The sequence below is a fragment of the Neofelis nebulosa genome, chromosome 9 (genome assembly GCF_028018385.1).
Source record: "Neofelis nebulosa isolate mNeoNeb1 chromosome 9, mNeoNeb1.pri, whole genome shotgun sequence".
Taxonomy (NCBI): domain Eukaryota; kingdom Metazoa; phylum Chordata; class Mammalia; order Carnivora; family Felidae; genus Neofelis; species Neofelis nebulosa.
Genome location: NC_080790.1, coordinates 80,024,153 through 80,042,979, shown reverse-complemented (window position 1 = coordinate 80,042,979; position 18,827 = coordinate 80,024,153). Strand labels below are relative to the sequence as shown.

Genomic DNA, 18,827 nt, shown 5'->3' with positions numbered 1-18,827 from the left:
CTGCTTGTTTGTAAGATTCTAGTAATTGTGTGAGGAAGACATATCCAGAAAAATAAATAGCTACACAGATTATTGTATAACCAATACATACAGAAGTCTCAATAAAGAAGTAATCACTGTGGTGCCTGAGTGGCTAGTCGGTTAAGCGTCTGACTTTGCCTCAGGTCATGATCTCATGGTTCATGGGTTCGAGTCCTGCCTTGGGTTCTGTGCTGACAGCTTGGAGCCTGCAGCCTGCTTCAGATTCTGTGTCTCCCTTTCTCTCTCTCTGCCCCTCCCCAACTCACGCTCTGTCTCTCTCTTAAAAATAAGTAAACATTAAAAAAAAAAAAAAAGAAGTAATCACTATCTGATGGAGAATACTGAGAACACCTACTAGAAAATATGGAATTCAGGCTCTGCCTCAGAAGTGTCTTTCGTTAAATGGAGAAAAGATAGTATGTTTCTATAATGATAATATGAACCTATGTGTAAAGAATGTAGAATAGTTTGTTTTTCATAAAGGGATTCTTGGAGGTATCAATTAGGAGATAAGTTTGGAGAAGTGGGAGGCAACCACATTATGAAGAACTGTGAACGCGTGGCAGGTTTCCACTTCATTTGAAGAGATCCTTGCTATTCAAAGTGTAGTCTCTGTACTAACCAAATAAGGAATTACTGAGCAGCATTTTTAGAAATGCAGTATTTCAAGTCTACCATGGATAAGAAAATTCCTAAATGATTTAGATGTTCAGAAGATTTGAAAAGTACTGTTAATTATAGTGAATAGTCTGAATCTGTTATTCTAAGTCAAATGTTTATAACTAGGAATACATTTTTCAACAGAAACTATGTAAGCAATGGTACTTGGGATTTTGGCTTAATCTATAAAATCTTAAATGATTTATAAATTAGAATTAGTCTGTGAGGGATGTCTTGGTGGCTCAGTTGGTTAAGCATCCGACTCTTGATTTCAGCAGTGTCATGGTCTTGGAGTTGTGAGATTGAGCCCTATATCGGGCTCCATGGTGGGCATGGAGCCTGCTTAAGATTCTCTCTCTCTCTCTCTCTCTCTCTCTCTCTCTGTCTCTTTCTGTCTGTCTCTCTCTCTCTCTCTGCCCCCCTCTCCCCTCCCAAAAAAAAAAAAAAAAAGAAAAGAAATACTCTGTGAGATCTAATGCTGAAATTCCAGGTGAGGCAGTAACTGTTGGAATGAAGAACAGAAAAGTAGATTTATGTCTAGTTTAGGGAAAGGAAAAAAGGAAAATAAGCCTGTCAGACTGCTAAGTGCTGGATTGCACAGGGTGTAACACAAGGTCAGGGACTGGGGGATCCTGATCCTGCATTTTCCCAAACACTAGATTTTGGACAATAGCATCTGTGTGGCCAGGAGAGATCTAGGATGCTTGTGGCAAATTCTTTCTTCCTTAACATAATGTTAGCTTTGGTTCAGGGAAAGAAAAAATTACTTTCCTAAATTACACAGTTTCTGAGATACATTCTCATGTAAAAAAATCACATTGTGATGGTACATAGGTGGCTCAGTAGGTTGAGCTTCCAACTCTTGATTCAGATCAGGTCATGATCCCAGGTTCATGGGATCAAGCCCCTTGTCAGGCTCCAAGCTGAGTGTGGAGTCTGCTTGGGATTCTCTCTCTCCCCCTGCTCCTCTCCCCTGCTGGCGCATACATGTTATCTCTCTCTTAAAAACAAACAAACAAACAAACAAACAAAAAAACACAGTGTGGAGTAGTATGTACAGTATACTAAAGTGAAAAATATTTTAACACGTTATTTTGCACTTGGGCAAATATATATGTAGGAAAAATTCCTAGAAGTATAATTATCTGTGCAGAAGCTACGTGCATTTATAGTGTTGCTAGATTTTACATAATTGTTCTCGAGAAATATTGTGTCAATTTAACCCACCACCAGTGATGTATAAGAATGTTAAATTATAGGGGCGCCTGGGTGGCTCAGTCAGTTGGGCGTCGATTTCAGCTCAGGGCATGATCTCATGGTTCGTGGGTTCGAGCCCTGCGTTGGGCTCTATGCTGACAGCTCAGAGCCTGGAGTCTGCTTCAGATTCTCTGTCTCCCTCTCTTTCTGTCCTTCCCCGGCTCAGCCCTGTCTCTGTCTCTCTCTCTCAAAAATAAACAAACATTAAAAAAAAAGTTACATTATATATCCAACTTTTTGATCTTTGCCAATATGAGATTAAAAAATGGTATCTCAGTGTTGTTTTAATTTGTATCCTTCTAAATGGTGAGATTGAGTATTTTTTAACCTATTTAAGAGCCATTACTGTGAAATATCCATATTCTTCATCAACTTTTAGAGTATTTTCTGTTTTTATTTATAAGAATCATTTCTGTATTAGGGAAGTTAGCTCTTTGTGATATGTGTAGCAAAGCTTTTTATTAATATACAAAAGCAGCAACGAATATGTAGCTAGTAGCTATTATATTGGACAACACAGGCCTAAAGGTAGACTACATAATTTGTTGCTGACCTGTATTTTCTTAGAACAATGATTACCAAATGGATAGGATGGGGTATGTCTTTTTTGAAAAGCATGGGTAATATTGTAGTTTTATATTTGGAAAACACAAAACGTTTATAACATGAAATTTTAAGAAAGTAAAGCTTGATGAAAATCCTCTTAGCTGGTGGGACAAGGTTAAAAACAATTGAAAATGTATCTAAAAATATTGTTAATTTCCAAAAATCATTAATTGTTGTAAGAAATCACAAAACTGTTTTAAACTAAAAAAATCTCTGCATCATTCTCATTTTTTCCCACTAGGTTACCACCAAAGAACATGATTTTGGTCTAGGGGCTCCATTTTCTGAACCTGAAAAATACCAGAATACTCTCCAGCTAGAGCAAGAAGTGAGAAATCAAGACCAATTCATCTCTGCACTGAAATTACAGGTTATATTTAATTTCTGTATTTCCCTGAATTAATTTGGGATGGAGGCCTATTTTAAAACAAGAAGATGGAGAATAAATACTAATTCAGTGCTCATTGACATCTTCTGAGTCTAAAATCATTCCATTTCTATCTTAACCATTTTGATACATGCAGATTCAGATACATATAATGAGTGCAAACTATGTGGCAAGTGTTGTATCCAGTACTTTTAAGTACATAATGTTACTTAATCATTTCCAACCTTGTGAAATAGTGATGTTATTTCCATTTTAAAGACATGGAAGCTGAGGTTCCAAGAGATCAGAGAATTAAGATATTTGAGTAATGAGTGACAGAGCTAAGTAGGATTTGTTTGAGTTTCCAAGTTAGCTAGGATTTGAACCCAGTTCTCTGTATTGTCTGTTCACCTGGTGCGTGATGTGCCGTATGGCTACTAATGAAGGCTATTAAAAGAAACTTCCTCTTTTAGGAAAATGGAGTAGACTTACTTTGCCCTATTTCTCCCACCAAGTACAGCTAAAAATGCTGAGCGTTTTGTTATAAAACAAATATAAGGACATCCTGAAAGGTGGGAAGGAGGAGGAAGACTGGCTAGGGACCTCAGCACACATTAAGTGACACATTGGTGAATTCCTGGGTTTTTCTTTTGCTCCATATATCTCAAAGTGCTGGAAAAACTGGCATCTAGAAATAGCAATGGATGCAGACAAAAACAGTTCTCAGAAGAGCCATTCTTCCAGACAAAAGAACTAGGAAGGCAGCAGCCTCGCAATACGGTTTTTTTTCCTTTGTCCTAGGTTTTTTTTTTTTTTTTCCCCAAATTTATTTAGTTATTTTGAGGGAGAGAGAGAGTGTGAGCCGGGCAGGGACAGAGAGAGAGGGAGAGAGCGAGAGCGAGAGAGAGAGAGAGAGAATATCCCAAGCAGGCTCCACACTGTCCTGCAGAGCCTGATGTGGGGCTTGATTCCATGACCTTGAGATCATGACTTGAGCTGAAGTCACATGCTTGACCTACTGAGCCAACCAGTGCCCCTCTGTCCTAGGTTTTTATAATTTATGTATTTTTTTAATTTGGAAGCAATATCAAACTTATATAAAAGTCACAAGTACAGAACAAAGACTATCATCCCTCAAACCATTTGAGAGTAAGTTGCAGACCTGCTGTCCTGATCTCTCTAAAATATGAGTGGGTATTTCCTATAAATAAGAACACTTTCCTACAAGATCACAGTACAATCTAGTAAAATCAGGAAATGAATTTCAATACATAGCTGCCAGCTAAGCCTCTGGCTTAGTTTTTGCCAATTGTTCCATAATGTCCTCAGTTACAAAAAGATCTAGTTCAGCATTGCACATTGCATTTAATTATCATGTCCATTTATTTCCTTCATTCTGGAACAGTTCCCCATTCTTCCTTGATGTTCATGACTATGACACTTTAAAGAACACAGGCGAGGGGCGCCTGGGTGGCGCAGTCGGTTAAGCGTCCGACTTTAGCCAGGTCACGATCTCGCGGTCCGTGAGTTCGAGCCCCGCATCAGGCTCTGGGCTGATGGCTCGGAGCCTGGAGCCTGTTTCCGATTCTGTGTCTCCCTCTCTCTCTGCCCCTCCCCCGTTCATGCTCTGTCTCTCTCTGTCCCAAAAATGAATAAAAAACGTTGAAAAAAAAAATTTAAAAAAAAAAAAAAAAAAAAAAAAAAAAAAAAAAAAAAAGAACACAGGCGAGGGACGCCTGGGTGGCTCAGTCGGTTGAGCGTCTGACTTCAGCTCAGGTCATGATCTCGCGGTTTGTGAGTTCGAGTCCCGTGTCAGGCTCTGTGCTGACAGCTTGGAGCCTGGAGCCTGCTTTGGATTCTGTGTCTGTCTGTCTGTCTCCCTCTCTCTCTCTCTCTGCCCTTCCCCTACTTGTGCTCTGTCTCTCAAAAATACATATATGTTAAAAAAAAAATTAACACAGGTGAATTATTTTGTAGAATGGCCATTGATTTGGGTTTGTCATGATTATGTTAATGAACCTTTGGCTGTGTGGTAGCCTTCAAATTGGCGCCACCTCATGTTACTCACATTCTTATGCGGTCTTTTCACACTGTACCATAATTGATCTTTGTGACCAAGAGCATAGAGCAGAAGTGATTAAGTTATAGAGTGATCTCTTGGATCATTTGCTCTGAAGGAAGCAAACATCCACGATGTGAGTAGCCCTGTGAACAGGCCAGCATGGCAAGGTACTGAATCATCTAGCCAGTAACCAGTGAGAAATAGGCCTGCAAACTGTGTTGGGTGAGCTTGGGGAGTGGATTCTCCAGTCCCAGTTAAACCTTGCCATGGTGACTGTCACCCTGGCTGACTCTTCTGACCTTGTGAGAGACCTTAAACCAGAATTAGCAAATTAAGCCACTCCCAGATCCCTCACCCCTGGAAACTGTGACATAATAAATGTTGGCTTAAGGTACAACATGAATACAGACAGGAATAGTACAGAAATGATGGTGGGTTCTTTTCATTGCATCCCATCAAGTAGCACACAATTTCAATTTGTTCTATTACTAATGATCTTTATTCAGATCTTTCGATTAAAGCGATATCTTCTGGGTTTTTCCCTGGTGAAGTTGCTTTTTTTCTCTCTTTTAATTATTTTTAAATTTTTGTATTGAAGTACAGTTGACATCCAGTGTTAAATTAGTTTCAGGTGTACAGTGTAGTGATTTGACAGCTCTATATATTATGCTATCCTCACCCCAAGAGTAGTTGCCATCTATTACCATACGATGCTGTTATAATACCATTGACTATCCCCATGACTTATTCATTCCATAACTGGAAACCTATATATCCCCCACTCCCCTTCACTCATTTTTCCATTCCCTCCCCCACCATTTTGTTCTTTGTATTTATAGGTTTGTTTCTAATGCAGACTACTCTTAGGCAATACCTGCCCACTCAAATACCACGAAAAACACTCTATAGCCCCACTCCTGCCAGCAAAGGTTGAGTTAAGAGCCTAGACTTCCACTTTTGCCATGCTGTAACAAGGAGTCCTGGCCATGCCTCATGCCCCAGTCCCCAACCCTCCATCGCACCAGCGTGCTATCAAAGAGGAATGCTGGCTGGGGAGCCAAGACTTTAGTGCCCACCAGGCAGTAAGTGCATCCTCCAACCCCATAAAGTCAGCAAAGACCGTGTGGGGCACCTAGATATCCACCCTCACTCAGAGTAAGAAGTGTCCCCTTTTTGCTAAGGTGGTGTCAGAGGAGACGTAATGCAGAGTCAGGACTTTTGCCACCTCTTAGCATTAACCAGTTCACTCACCTGCAGTGGTGGTGGAGGACACATGGGAACAGTAACAAGTTGCCTCTGTTCTTCCTCACTGTGGTGGTATCAGCAGGGGCCTGCCTGGTGGGGATCCTGAACTCCCATCCCTGCCTAGAGTAACAAGGAGAGTGCCCTCTCCAGGTGTCAAGAGAGGCCTAGTAGAGAAATTGGACTTCACCTAAACCTAGCAGTAAGAAGGTAGTGTCCCACCTTTTTAGCTAGAACTAAAATACCAGGAAGTGTGACAGGAAGCCTACCATAACACAAGAGCAGATCTCAATGAAAAAAATCACTTCTTGGAGTGCCTGGGTGGCTCAGTTGGGTAAGCATCTGACTCTTGATTTCGGTTCACATCATGATCTCACAGTTTGTGAGTTCAAGCCTCGCATGGGGCTCTTTGCTGACAGTGCAGAAACTGCTTGGAATTCTCTGTCTCTCTCCCCCTCTGTCTTTGCCCCTACCTCACTTGTGCTCTCTCTCTCTCAAAATAAATAAATAAATTTTAAAAATATTAAAAAAAAATTACCTTTTATCTCAAGAATCAGGAATATCTCAACCTCAGTGAGAAAAGACAACCAAGAGATGCCAACACAAAGATGAATTAGATACTACAATTATCTCACACAGATATTAAATCAGTTGTCATATAAATGCTCCAACAGGAATTCTGAGCATGTTTGAAATAAATAAAAAATAGAAAATCTCATCTAAGAAATAAAGGATATAAAGAAGAACCAAGTGGAAATTTTGGAATCAACCAAGATATTCTTCAAAAGGTGAATAGATAAGCAAATTGTGGTATATCTGTACAATGGAATATTAGTCGTTGATAAAAAGAAATGAGCTATCAAGCCACAAAAAGCCATGAAGGAACCTTGAAAGCAAATTGCTAGGTGAAGAATGCCAACTGAAAAGGTTACATACTTTTATGATTCCAACTATATGACCTGAAAAAGACAAAACATAGAGACATTAGAAAGATCACTGGTTGCCGGGGATTTGGTGGAAAGGAGAGTCGGAGGGGTAAATGGAGGACATGTATTTTTCAAGTAGTGTAACTATTCTATATGATATAGTAATGGTAGGTACATGTTATTATGCATTTGTCAAAACCCATAGAATCTACAACCCAAAGAGTAAATCCTAATATAAACTCTGACTTTAATTAAATGTGTCAATGTTGTCATTAATTGTAACAAATGTACTGTACAAATACAAGATTTAAATAAGGTGGGAAACTATGTGTGGAGTGGGGAGAAGGGGTATATGGGAACTCTGTACTTCCTGATCAATTTTTCTGTAAACCTAAAACTGCTCTAAAGAAAAAAATAGTCTATTAAAAAATGCATAGGAGAAGTTATATCTAAATCATGCATTTGATACGGATTAATAATTGAGAATATACAAAGAACTCTACAACAATAAAAAAAAAAACAATTCAAAAGTGAGCAAAGGACCTGAATAGTCATTTTTGAATAGACATTTTTCCAAAGACCTACAAATGGCAAGAAAGCACATGAGGGGCACCTGGGTGACTCTGTTGGTTGAACGTCTGACTTTGGCTTAGGTCATGATCTCACGGTTCGTGAGTTCGAGTCCTGCATTGGGCTTGCTGCTGTCACCACAGAGCCTGCTTTGGATCCAGAGACTGATCATGTTCATGGATTGGAAGCCTAAACATAATAAAAATGTCAGTTTTCTCCAAATTGATATACGGGTTTAGTGCAATTCCCATCAAAACCCCAGCAAAAACAGCTTTGAAAAAGAATAATAAAGTGGAAAGAGTCATTCTCTTTTGGTTTCAAAACTTTGTATAGATCTACAGTAATTAAGACTGTATGGTGGGGGGGATAGACACAGATCAATGATACAGAATAGTGAATCCAGAAATAGCCTTATGCAAGTACAGCCAAAAGGTTTTTGACAGAAGTGCAAGTGCAGTTTGATGGAAGAAAGATAATCTTTTCAATAAAAGATGCTGGAACAATTGGATATCTTTTAGGGAAGAAAATGAACCTAAGCCTAAACTTCACACCATATGTAAAAATTAATTCAAAATGGATCATAGATTTAAATGTAAAACACAAAACTATGAAACTTTTATAGGGTAACAGAAAACCTTCAGGGCTTTGGGCTTGGTGAAGAGTTCTTAGTGTGACACCAAAAGCGTGATTCATAAAAGAAAAATTGATACTCAGACTTCACCAAAATTTAAATACTTTACTTTGTGAAAGACCCTGTTAACAGGATGAAAAAAAACGATAACCCATACTTCTTTAAAAAAAAATTTTTTTTAATGTTTATTTTTGAGAGAGCGAGAGACAGCACAGGTAGGGGAGGGACAGAGAGAGAGAGAGAGAGAGAGAGAGAGAGAGAGAGACGCAGAATCTGAAGCAGGCTTCAGGCTCTGAGCTGTCAGCACAGAGCCTGGTGCAGGGCTCAAACCCACAAACCGCGAGATCATGACCTGAGCCGAAGTCGGACGCTTAACCGACTGAGCCATCCAGGTGCCCCTACAAACCATATTTCTGCCAGAAGAATCATATGTAGGGTACATGAAGAATTCTTAAAACTCAGCAGTAAAAAGCAACAATTCAATTAGAAAATGAGCAAAAGACATGAAGAGGTATTTCACGGAAGGATATATGTTGAGCACATGAAAATGTTCAACCTTTCCAAACATCAGGGAAATGCAAATTAAGTCCAAGATAAAATAACAATGCACACCTATAAGAACAGTTAAAAATAGTGACAATACCCAATGCTTGCAAGGATGAGGAGAAACCAGATAGTTCTGGGTATTCCACAGACATGAAAACTTATGTCCACTCAAAAACTTGTATATGACGGTTCATAGCAGCATTGTTTGTCAAAGACTGGAAACAATTACAATTTCCCTTAATAGGTAAGTGACTAAGCAAACTGTGGTAATCTATACCATGAAATATTACTCAGCAACAAAAAAGACTGAACTATTGGTCCATATAACTTGGATAGATCTCAACGACATTGTGTTGTGTGAAAAAGCTAATGACGAGAGATCACATACTATGATCTTTATCACATGATTTTATTTATATAACATTCCTGAAAAGAGAATTATAGAGATTAGTGGTTGCTAAGAGTTAAGGATGGGCAGGGTAGTGGATGTGACTGTAAAGGGGTGTCAGTAGGGCAATCTGTGGTGATGGAATAATTCTGTATCTTATTGAGATGCTGACTACAGCAGTCTATACATGGGATAAAATGGAATAGAAAACAATATGCACATATCATATCAATGTCAAATCTCTGAGTGTGATACTGTGCTATAATTGTTTAAGATGTAACTATTGGGGAAAGTGGGTCAAGGGTATAGGAGACCTCTCTGTACTCTTTACAACTTCCTGTGAATCTTTACTTATTTCAAAATAAATAGTTAAAAAAATTTTTTTAATGTTTATTTACTTTTGAGAGAGAGAGAGAGAGACAGCATGAGTGGGGGAGGGGCAGAGAGAGAGAGAGAGAGACACACACACACACACACACACACACAATCTGAAGCAGGCTCCAGGCTCTGAGCTATTAGCCCAGAGCCAGATGCAGGGCTCAAGCCCATGAGCTGTGAGACCATGACCTGAGCTAAAGTCGGACACGTAACTGACTGAGCCACCCAGGTGCCCCCCAAAAGTTTTTTTTAAGTTATTTTTTGATTACCTGTTATCAACCAGAAATTTTACTTGAACTTTTGTACCTGACTACACCCTACAAATTGTAGGTATTCTCTCCGTTTAGCAGATGAAAGTTAAGAAGCTTCCATTTATTTTTTCTGAAGTCAGATGTATCTCTTAGGATCAAGAAAATACGGTAAATTGCCCAGGGTTAAGTAACTGGTAAAGAACTACAACAGGATTTGAACCTGTCTGCCTAATTGCAAAGCCTACATCCTTTCTCCTACTTGAAACTATCTCTTCTAAAGTACTTGTGTCTTAGAATTGAGTGAAAGTAGGGCTTGATGTTAAAGGTGAGAGGAATGAGTGTTTATTTATTTATAATGTATTTTTATTTAAAGATAATTTGAGCATTATATGCTAGATATATAATAAATGATAAATGAGAGGTGTGTTGATACAGAAGTTGGAGACAATCACTTAAAATTGTTTTTTAATGTTTATTTAAGGAGGGGGGAAGGGGCAAAGAGGGAGACACAGAAACTGAGGCAAGCTCCAGGCTCTGAGCTGTCAGCACAGAGCCTGACTTGAGGCTCGAACCACAAACCACGAGATCGTGACTTGAGCCAAAATCAGACACTTTGACTGAGCCACCCAGGCTTCCCTAGAATAGAGACTATCACTTTAAAGTTGCTTAGAATTTAGTGGGACAGGGAGGTAAACACATAATATACATTATAAAATACTGAGATTAAATTGTGTAAGAGGCTTTATGGATCACAGAAGGAGAAGCATTTAACCTGGGATAGTGGAAGGTTAGCAAACATTTTTAGTGTGCTCTTATTGCTCAGAAATATGACACTGTAGAAGCCATGAACAAAGACAAAAATATATATAAATAGATAAATTGAAGTTTATCTGTTTGTTTATCCCACATCCTATGGTTGTTTTTTTTTTTTTTTTAAATTTTATTTTGAGAGAGAGAGGGGAGGGGAGGGGCAGACAGAGAATCCCAAGCAGGCTCCTCACTGATAGTGCAAAGCCTGACTAGGGGCCTGAACCCACAAACTGTGTGATAATGACCTGAGCTGAAATCAAGAGTCAGACACTTAACCAACTGAGCCACCCAGGCACCTCCCACATCCTATAGTTTAAAAAATGATACAAGTAATGAAAATAGCTTAGGTAATAAGAACAGGGGAAAATAAACTTAGTGAAAGCATGAGACAGGAATAGCAAACGAGATCATTGTACACAGGTTCTGTGCTAGTTACTAGAGATGGGTTGCAGATTGTTTTAAAAATTCCTTGAGACAAGGGCAAAAAGGAAATTTTAGTTAAATAATTCACTGTCCTGAGGATAAGAACAAACCAGGTATCCAAGAGAAGCATGTTTTCCTGAAATTGAGACATGAGCCAAGTTTTCTTTGAGAATTCTTATAAAGAGGGTTGTAGGACATAATATATAACATCTTCAATAAGTTAGTAAAGTTTTTAAAATGAGTCTAGCATCCTGGAACTTAGATACATAGGGTTGGTGGAAAGTTAAACTGGAGATGTCAGTAGGGTTGGCATCGCAACATTTTTTAAATCTTACTCTTAGTGTGATAAAGCACCATAAGGTTACAGGAGTTAACTACAATTTGCACTTTCAAGGAATTTTTAGCTGTATATGGTAAAACGCCAAAAGAGAAGAAAGTAGGAGGTATTGCTGAAATTCAGGCCAGTTCTGATAAAAGACTCAACTAAGGAAATAAGTGCATACACAGTTTCTGTTTTTGGTTTTTCTTTTTTTTTTTAATTTTTCAAAATTTTTCTTGTTTCCTGGATTTGATAATTTAAATTCTTTACTTCTATTTTTTAAAATTATTTATTTTTAAATTTACATCCAAGTTAGCATATAGTGCAACAATGATTTCAGGAGTATATAAATTCTTTACCTCTAAATCTCTCAAGTTAGCATGGCTTACAAAATGCCAAAGGAAGAGTTGAATTTATTGTGCTTCTTGGTATGTATTTATTGGGTATAATAAATGTCTTGGTAATATATTTAGCTAAATATAATTCATGACCTTTAGGGTATTTATATAGTGACAAATTATAGATAAAGTTTGTATTTTTATTTTTATTTTTTAAAAAATTTCTTAATGTTTTTATTTATTTTTGAGACAGAGAGAGACAGAGCATGAGCAAGGGAGGGGCAGAGAGAGAGGGAAACACAGAATCTGAAGCAGGCTCCAGGCTCTGAGCTGTCAGCACAGAGCCTGACGCGATGCTTGAACTCACAGACTGTGAGATCATGACCTGAGCTGGTCAGACATTTAACTGACTGAGCCACCCAGGCGCCCCAAGTTTGTATTTTTAAAGAAAACTTTGTTGCTTCTGATGGTTTGAAAAGAGTGGTATCTATAGTTATTTGAAATGGGCAAGGTTGGAAGTTAGAACTAAGGATACCACTGGATGAGGGATTTAGCAATTTTTGATGCTCCTCAAAGACTGAGTCTGTTTTTCCTTCTGTCTTTTTACATTTTTTATAGGTACCAACATGGTGCCATGAATATAATAGGTGCTCAGTAAATGTTTAAGTACACAGTGAGAGAAATGGAAAAGGACCTTTGTGCCATCCTTAATAGATATTTTTGTTATAGCACTTAACATATTCTTTTTGTGTTTTTTCAAGTAAACAAATTCCGAGAGGGCAGGTACCTAACCTATTTTTGTATCTATGGGATTTAACATAGTTCCTGATATATAATCATGTTCAATGGGTCTAATATATATTTCTTCCTTTAAAGGCATTTGGATACCTTCGTGATAGAAAAGGCCATTTTCTTCATCCGTTGGTTTAATAGTGGGCTGGGAAGGAAAGCTGTGGTCCTCCACGTTAGTTAGCAAATACTTGACTGATTTGGTATTTAGCTTAGTCAAGTAAGTTATTAATATGTTCAAAAGAACCTCTTTTGAAGAGTTAACGTATTTTGGTAACAATAATTAGAAATATAATTGATGATACGAGTTATTAAAATTAAATAATTTCAAGAGTGTGGTTTCTTTTATACAGATATAAATATTTGGCCAGTCTTCTAATAGTTTGGTTAAGAAATCAGTAGTAATTAGGTTTTTTATTAACTATAAATTATCTTGTAAGATGTAGCTATAAACCTTTAAATTTTCATTTAATATATTTTTTCAGATAGGTATTATATTTACATGCTACAAAATTCAGAAAATGAAAAAAATATATATAGCTAAGTCTCTTTCCAGGGAAGCAAACCTCCCTTCCTGATTCCATTCACCTAGTTGTTCTCCTTGGATGCAAAGGAAATATTTTAATACGATTATTTTCTTTCTCGTTACAACAGGTTGAAGATCTCAAACAGACAAATCATGGCTTGGAAGAATATGTTAGGAAACTCTTGGATAGTAAGGAGGTGGTAAGCAGTCAAATAGACGATTTAACCAGCCACAATGAGCATCTTTGTAAAGAATTGATTAAAATTGACCAACTAGCAGAGCAACTAGAAAAAGAAAAAAATTTTGTGGTGGATACCGCTGACAAAGAACTTGAAGAAGCAAAGGTATTACATTTACCATTGATAGGATTTTTTATTGAGTTACAATTGACATGTATAGCATTATATTAGTTATAGGTATATGACAAAATGATTCACTATTTGTACATATTGTGCAATAATCACTGCAATAATTCTAGTTAGCATCTAACTACTTATCAGGATTTTAATTCCTCTTTAAACGTCATATAATTATTAGATGCAGTGTGGAAAAAGTGACATTCTCATTTATATCATTTGAAAGTTTTTTCGATTTGACATTACATTTAAATGTCTATTCTAAGGATTAAATTGTATTGCACACTTTATTTCTTTTAAAAATTCTTGCTCAAAAAATTTCCTAAGTAATTGTAGTCATGGTAAAAACTTCAGGCAATAGGAATGTTCCTTTTTTTTTTTAGTGTTTATTTTTATTTTGAAAGAGACAGAACAAGTGGGGGAGGAGCAGAGAGAGAGGAAGAGAGAGAATCCCAAGCAGGCTCTGCACTGTCAGCACAGAGCCCTATGCAGGGCTTAATCTCATGAACCCTGAGATCATGATCTGAGCTGAAATCATGAGTCAGATGCTCAACTGATTTAGCCACCCAGGTGCCCCAGGAATGTTCTGTATATAGGACAGTGCTCTCCCTTCCTAATCCTTCTCTCTTCTGTAGAGAGATCTCCTAGCAAATAGATGATGCATATATTTCCATCCTTTTTTTTCCTGTCTGTTTTCACACACACGATTTATTTCACATTTTAAAGCATTTTTTAAGTCAAAGTTTTAAATGTCTGTATGATAAAATTCATCAATTTTTACTGACTTCTGAGTTTTGATTCTTTTATTTTTTGGAAGTTCTCCCCCTTTTAAAAAATTTGAATAGACTTTATTTTAGAGCGATTTTGGGTTTATAACATAATTAAGCAGAAGGTACAGAGATTTCCCATATACCTCCTATCCCTATGTATGAACACCTTCCCTATTATCAACACTACCAATCAAAGTGGTACACTTGTTAAAATTGATGAACATACATTGACTCATCATTATCACCTAGAGTCCATAGTTTACATTCGGGTTTACACTTGGTGTTGTACATTCTAAGAGTTTGGACAAATGTAGGATGACATGTATCTACCATTATAGTATCATGCAGAGTAATGTCTAGCCTAAAAATCTTCTCTTCTCCACCTAGTTTTGATCCCTGTTTAGGAAGATCTTATCTCAAGAACTACAAGAATATTTTCTATGGTTTCTTTTAATACTTCTTAAATAATTTTTTAAAGTTTTAATCCTTCCAAGGACGCCTGGGTGGCTCATTCAGTTAAGCGTCTGACTTCAGCTCTCACGTTGTGTGTTTGAGCCCCACATCAGGCTCTCTGCTGTCAGTGTAGACCCTGCTTCAGATCCTCTGTCTCCATCTCTCTCTGCCTCTCACCTACTCATGCATGCTCGCTTGTGCGCTCTCTCTCTCTCTCTCTCACACACTCTCAAAAATAAACAAATATTAAAAAAATAAAGTTTTTTGGGGTGCCTGAATGGCACAGTCGGTTAAGCCTCCGAGTCTTGGTCTCTGCTCAGGTCATGATCTCACAGTTAGTGAATTCAAGTCCCATATTGGGCTCTGGGCTGACAGTGTGGAGCCTGCTTGGGATTCTCCCCTCTCACCCTCTTTCTACCCCTCCCACTTTCTCTGTCTCTCTCTAAATAAATAAACTTTAATAAACAAATAAATAAATAAAGTTTTAATCCTTCTGGAATTTTTATTCTGGTATGAGGTAGGGTTGGATAGTCCTTTCTTTAGTCACTGATTTGAAATGGCATTTTAATAGCTATTAAATTTTCATGTGCATGGATATGTTTCTGGACTCTTTTATTTCATGGATTCATTTGCTATTTTCTGTGCCACTACTGTATTATTTGAATTAGTGTAGCTTTATAATATTTTGATAAACATTTTATTTCTTTTTTTTAAATATGAAATTTATTGTCAAATTGGTTTCCATACAACACCCAGTGCTCATCCCAAAAGGTGCCCTCAATACCCATCACCCAGTCTCCCCTCCTCCCACCCCCCATCAACCCTCAGTTTGTTCTCAGTTTTTAAGAGTCTCTTATGCTTTGGCTCCCTCCCTCCCTCTCTAACTTCTTTTTTTTTTTTTTTTTTCTTCCCCTCCCCCATGGACTTCTGCTAAGTTTCTCAGGATCCACATAAGAGTGAAAACATATGGTATCTGTCTTTCTCTGCCTGACTTATTTCACTTAGCATCACACTCTCCAGTTCCATCTGTGTTGCTACAAAAGGCCATATTTCATTCTTATTGCCACGTAGTATTCCATTGTGTATATAAACCACAATTTCTTTATCCATTCATCAGTTGATGGACATTTAGGCTCTTTCCATAATTTGGCTATTGTTGAAAATGCTGCTATAAACATTGGGGTACAAGTGCCCCTATGCATCAGCACTCCTGTATCCCTTGGGTAAATTCCTAGCAGTGCTATTGCTGGGTCATAGGGTAGGTCTATTTTTAATTTTTTGAGGAACCTCCACACTGTTTTCCAGAGTGGCTGCACCAGTATGCATTCCCACCAACAGTGCAAGAGGGTTCCCAAACATTTTATTTCTTGACTGAGTTTAGTACCCTGCAATGAAATTTAGAAACTAGGAATGTAAACACAATTCTAAAAATGAAGACAGTTTCATTTCTCATTGCTGCCTAATGGCTTATAAGCATGATATAGTGTATTTGAAAAGCCAAAAGCAACCTATTGAGTTTTTAAAGGTGTGAATGTGCTCCATTGTCTTGGTTTTATTAATCACCACATTACTAATTGTTTGTAACAAGGTAGTTTCCTAAAGTTCATTGTTGTTCCATGTTCTTTCTTTCTTTTTTTTTTTAATTAAAAATTTTTTTCTTAATGTGTATTTACTTTTGAGAGAGAGAGAGAGAGAGAGAGGGAGAGAGACAGAGCCTAAGCAGGGGAGGTCAGAGAGAGAGGGAGACACAGAATCAGAAGAAGGCTCCAGGCTCTGAGCTGTCAGCACAGAGCCCGAAGTGGGGCTCGAACTACAAACTGTGAGAACATGACCTGAGCCAAAGTTGGACACTTAACCGACTGAGCCACCCAGGTGCCCTGGGGGGGGGGGGGGGGGGGGAGGGGCGGGATTATTAAGCAGACTCCACTCCTAGCATGGAGCCCAACTTGGGGCTTGATCTCACGAACTGGGAGATCATGACCTGAGCCTAAATCAAGAGTTGGATGCTTAACTGACTGAGCCACCCAGGTGCCCCTGTTCCGTGTTATTTCTTAAGCATCCTTTTAATGTACTCTTGGTAGCACATAATAAAGCATTATATGTTACTCTTGGTAGCATATGGTAAAGCACTTAAATGATCAGGCTGAGAATATAAGTGTTATTATAGGTATTATCTATTATAGTAATTTGAAGTATAAGAGCCCAGTGAATAAACTCTAAGGTAGTATTTGTTTTTTTATGCAGTAATTTTGCTTATTAAAATGGTGTAAAGGATAAGTAAGCTTGAATTAATGAAAAATCTGAGTAATTGAATATTGAAACATATGAAGTTTCTTACTTTAACGTAAGGACACAGTCTTCTTTAACAGTTACCTGGAAGAGGTCCTTAGGAGAACTACTTGAGAGAGTAGATAAGAATGATGTTTTAACTTATGAATTAATCTTGTAATGGTTGCTACTAAAGTATTTGAGGGACATTTAAAAATAGCTTGAATATTTTAAACATTTCTCAATAAACTCTTGTTTGTATTGTTTCTTTAAGAACAGTTATCCTTCAATCACAGTTTATGATAAATTAAGTTCAGTCTTAATAATAAAAATTACCAAATTAAAGAACACTAGATTAATGTCTTATTTTCTTCCTTGTTTTCTTCTTCAAATTAAAAATTAACTGCATCGCTTCCCAGTCTGGGAGGCCTAGTTGGCCGAATTCCCTTTAAGAGAGTGCCCAGTTTAGAAGTCATCAATTTTAAAGGATTGTTAGTGTCTGTGTTAGAGAGTGAGTACTCTGTCAGGGTGATCCTCTGCTATCAAAATAGAAATTTTAATGAGTGGGAAACATCTAAAATAAGAGCTAGGATTTACCTAAAACTGAAAATATTAAACCTACAGATGGAAATTCTGCCTGGTTCAGAAAAGAGTGTTTCTAGGAAATAGATATTCATATATTGATGTGGAACATTTGGTATATCTAAGAATTGGAAAGCTAGAGTAGAGATAGCATTGCTGATGCAGGAAAGACATTGGATAGTAAATACAGAGAGAGAAAAGTAGAAATAGGTCCTTTGGGTTGTTTAAATGTGTTGAAATGAAATCATCAACCTGAATAAGTGACTGTTACAGGTAGAATGAGGATAAGAAAGAAACCAGTGTTGGGGATGTGAACACCAATGCATGTTGCCATCATCCTTAAATCAGGGGATGTGCAGTCTCAGTATTCAGTTACTGGGGAGAGAATCCTTGTCTGATTTGTGGGATGAGGATTGAAGCAAGAGAATTTCTAATTTGAGCTGAGAAAGAATGTTTATGTTCCTGCACTATTTGTGGTTATGCTCTAGCGAGGTAGAGTCAGGGTAAATCTGTTTATCTAGAATGGAGATATATAGTATTAAATTTATTTACTTGGAAGAGTTTACTTTTAGTCATATTTTTAAAGGTCAACAGAATAACTTCTTCCATCATTTATTACATTAAAATGTTTTGAGTATTTACTCTTTTATTATTTATCATGTAACAAATTACCCCTCAACCTTAATGTCCTCAGATGAGAAACGTGTATATCATAGATCCAATTATAGCGTAGGTGGGTAGTTCTATTTCATGGTTTCTCAGAAAATTGTAATCAAGATGATGGCCAGGCTGTAATCATGACTTGACTGGTAGTGGAGGATTTGCTTTTTTTTTTTTTTTAATGTTTATTTATTTTTTGAGAGAGAGCATATGTGGGGGGAGGAGCAGAGAAAGAGAGGAGAGAGAGAATCCCAAGCAGGCTCTGTGCTGTCAGTGCAGAGCCTGACTCCAGGCTCTATGAGATGCATGACTTGACCTGTAATCAAGAGTTGGACACTTCACTGACTGAGCCACCCAGGCACCTCAGAGGATTTGCTTTTAAGAAAACTTAGATGACTGTTGGCTTTTGGGGGGAAACCTCACTTCCTTGACAGGTGCACCTCTCCCTAAGGTTGTGTGATGTATTTATGTCAGCTGACTTCTCTCTGAGCCAGTCATCCAAGAGAGACAGAAAGGAGGAATCTGCAATGCCTATTATGAGCTAATCTCAAAGGTTACATACCATCACATCCTGTTCATTAGAAATGAGTTACTAAGTATAATTGGGGGGGAAGAAATTAAGCTCCAT

General features: G+C 37.6%; 1 protein-coding gene across 9 annotated transcripts in view; it reads left to right on the top strand.

The window, feature by feature from the left end:
• The window catches only part of TSGA10 (testis specific 10), a 149,732-nt gene that overhangs the window by 4,346 nt on the left and 126,559 nt on the right, over positions 1-18,827 (top strand). For 7 of the 9 annotated variants that reach the window (XM_058684381.1, XM_058684386.1, XM_058684382.1 and 4 more), the window contains exons 2-3: positions 2,786-2,914; positions 13,239-13,454. In XM_058684381.1, the coding sequence (XP_058540364.1) occupies positions 2,786-2,914; positions 13,239-13,454 (345 nt within the window). Of the gene's footprint in view, positions 1-2,785; positions 2,915-13,238; positions 13,455-17,339; positions 17,469-18,827 lie in introns of those variants that run through there. The other 2 variants (XM_058684388.1, XM_058684387.1) reach the window with 1 other exon arrangement.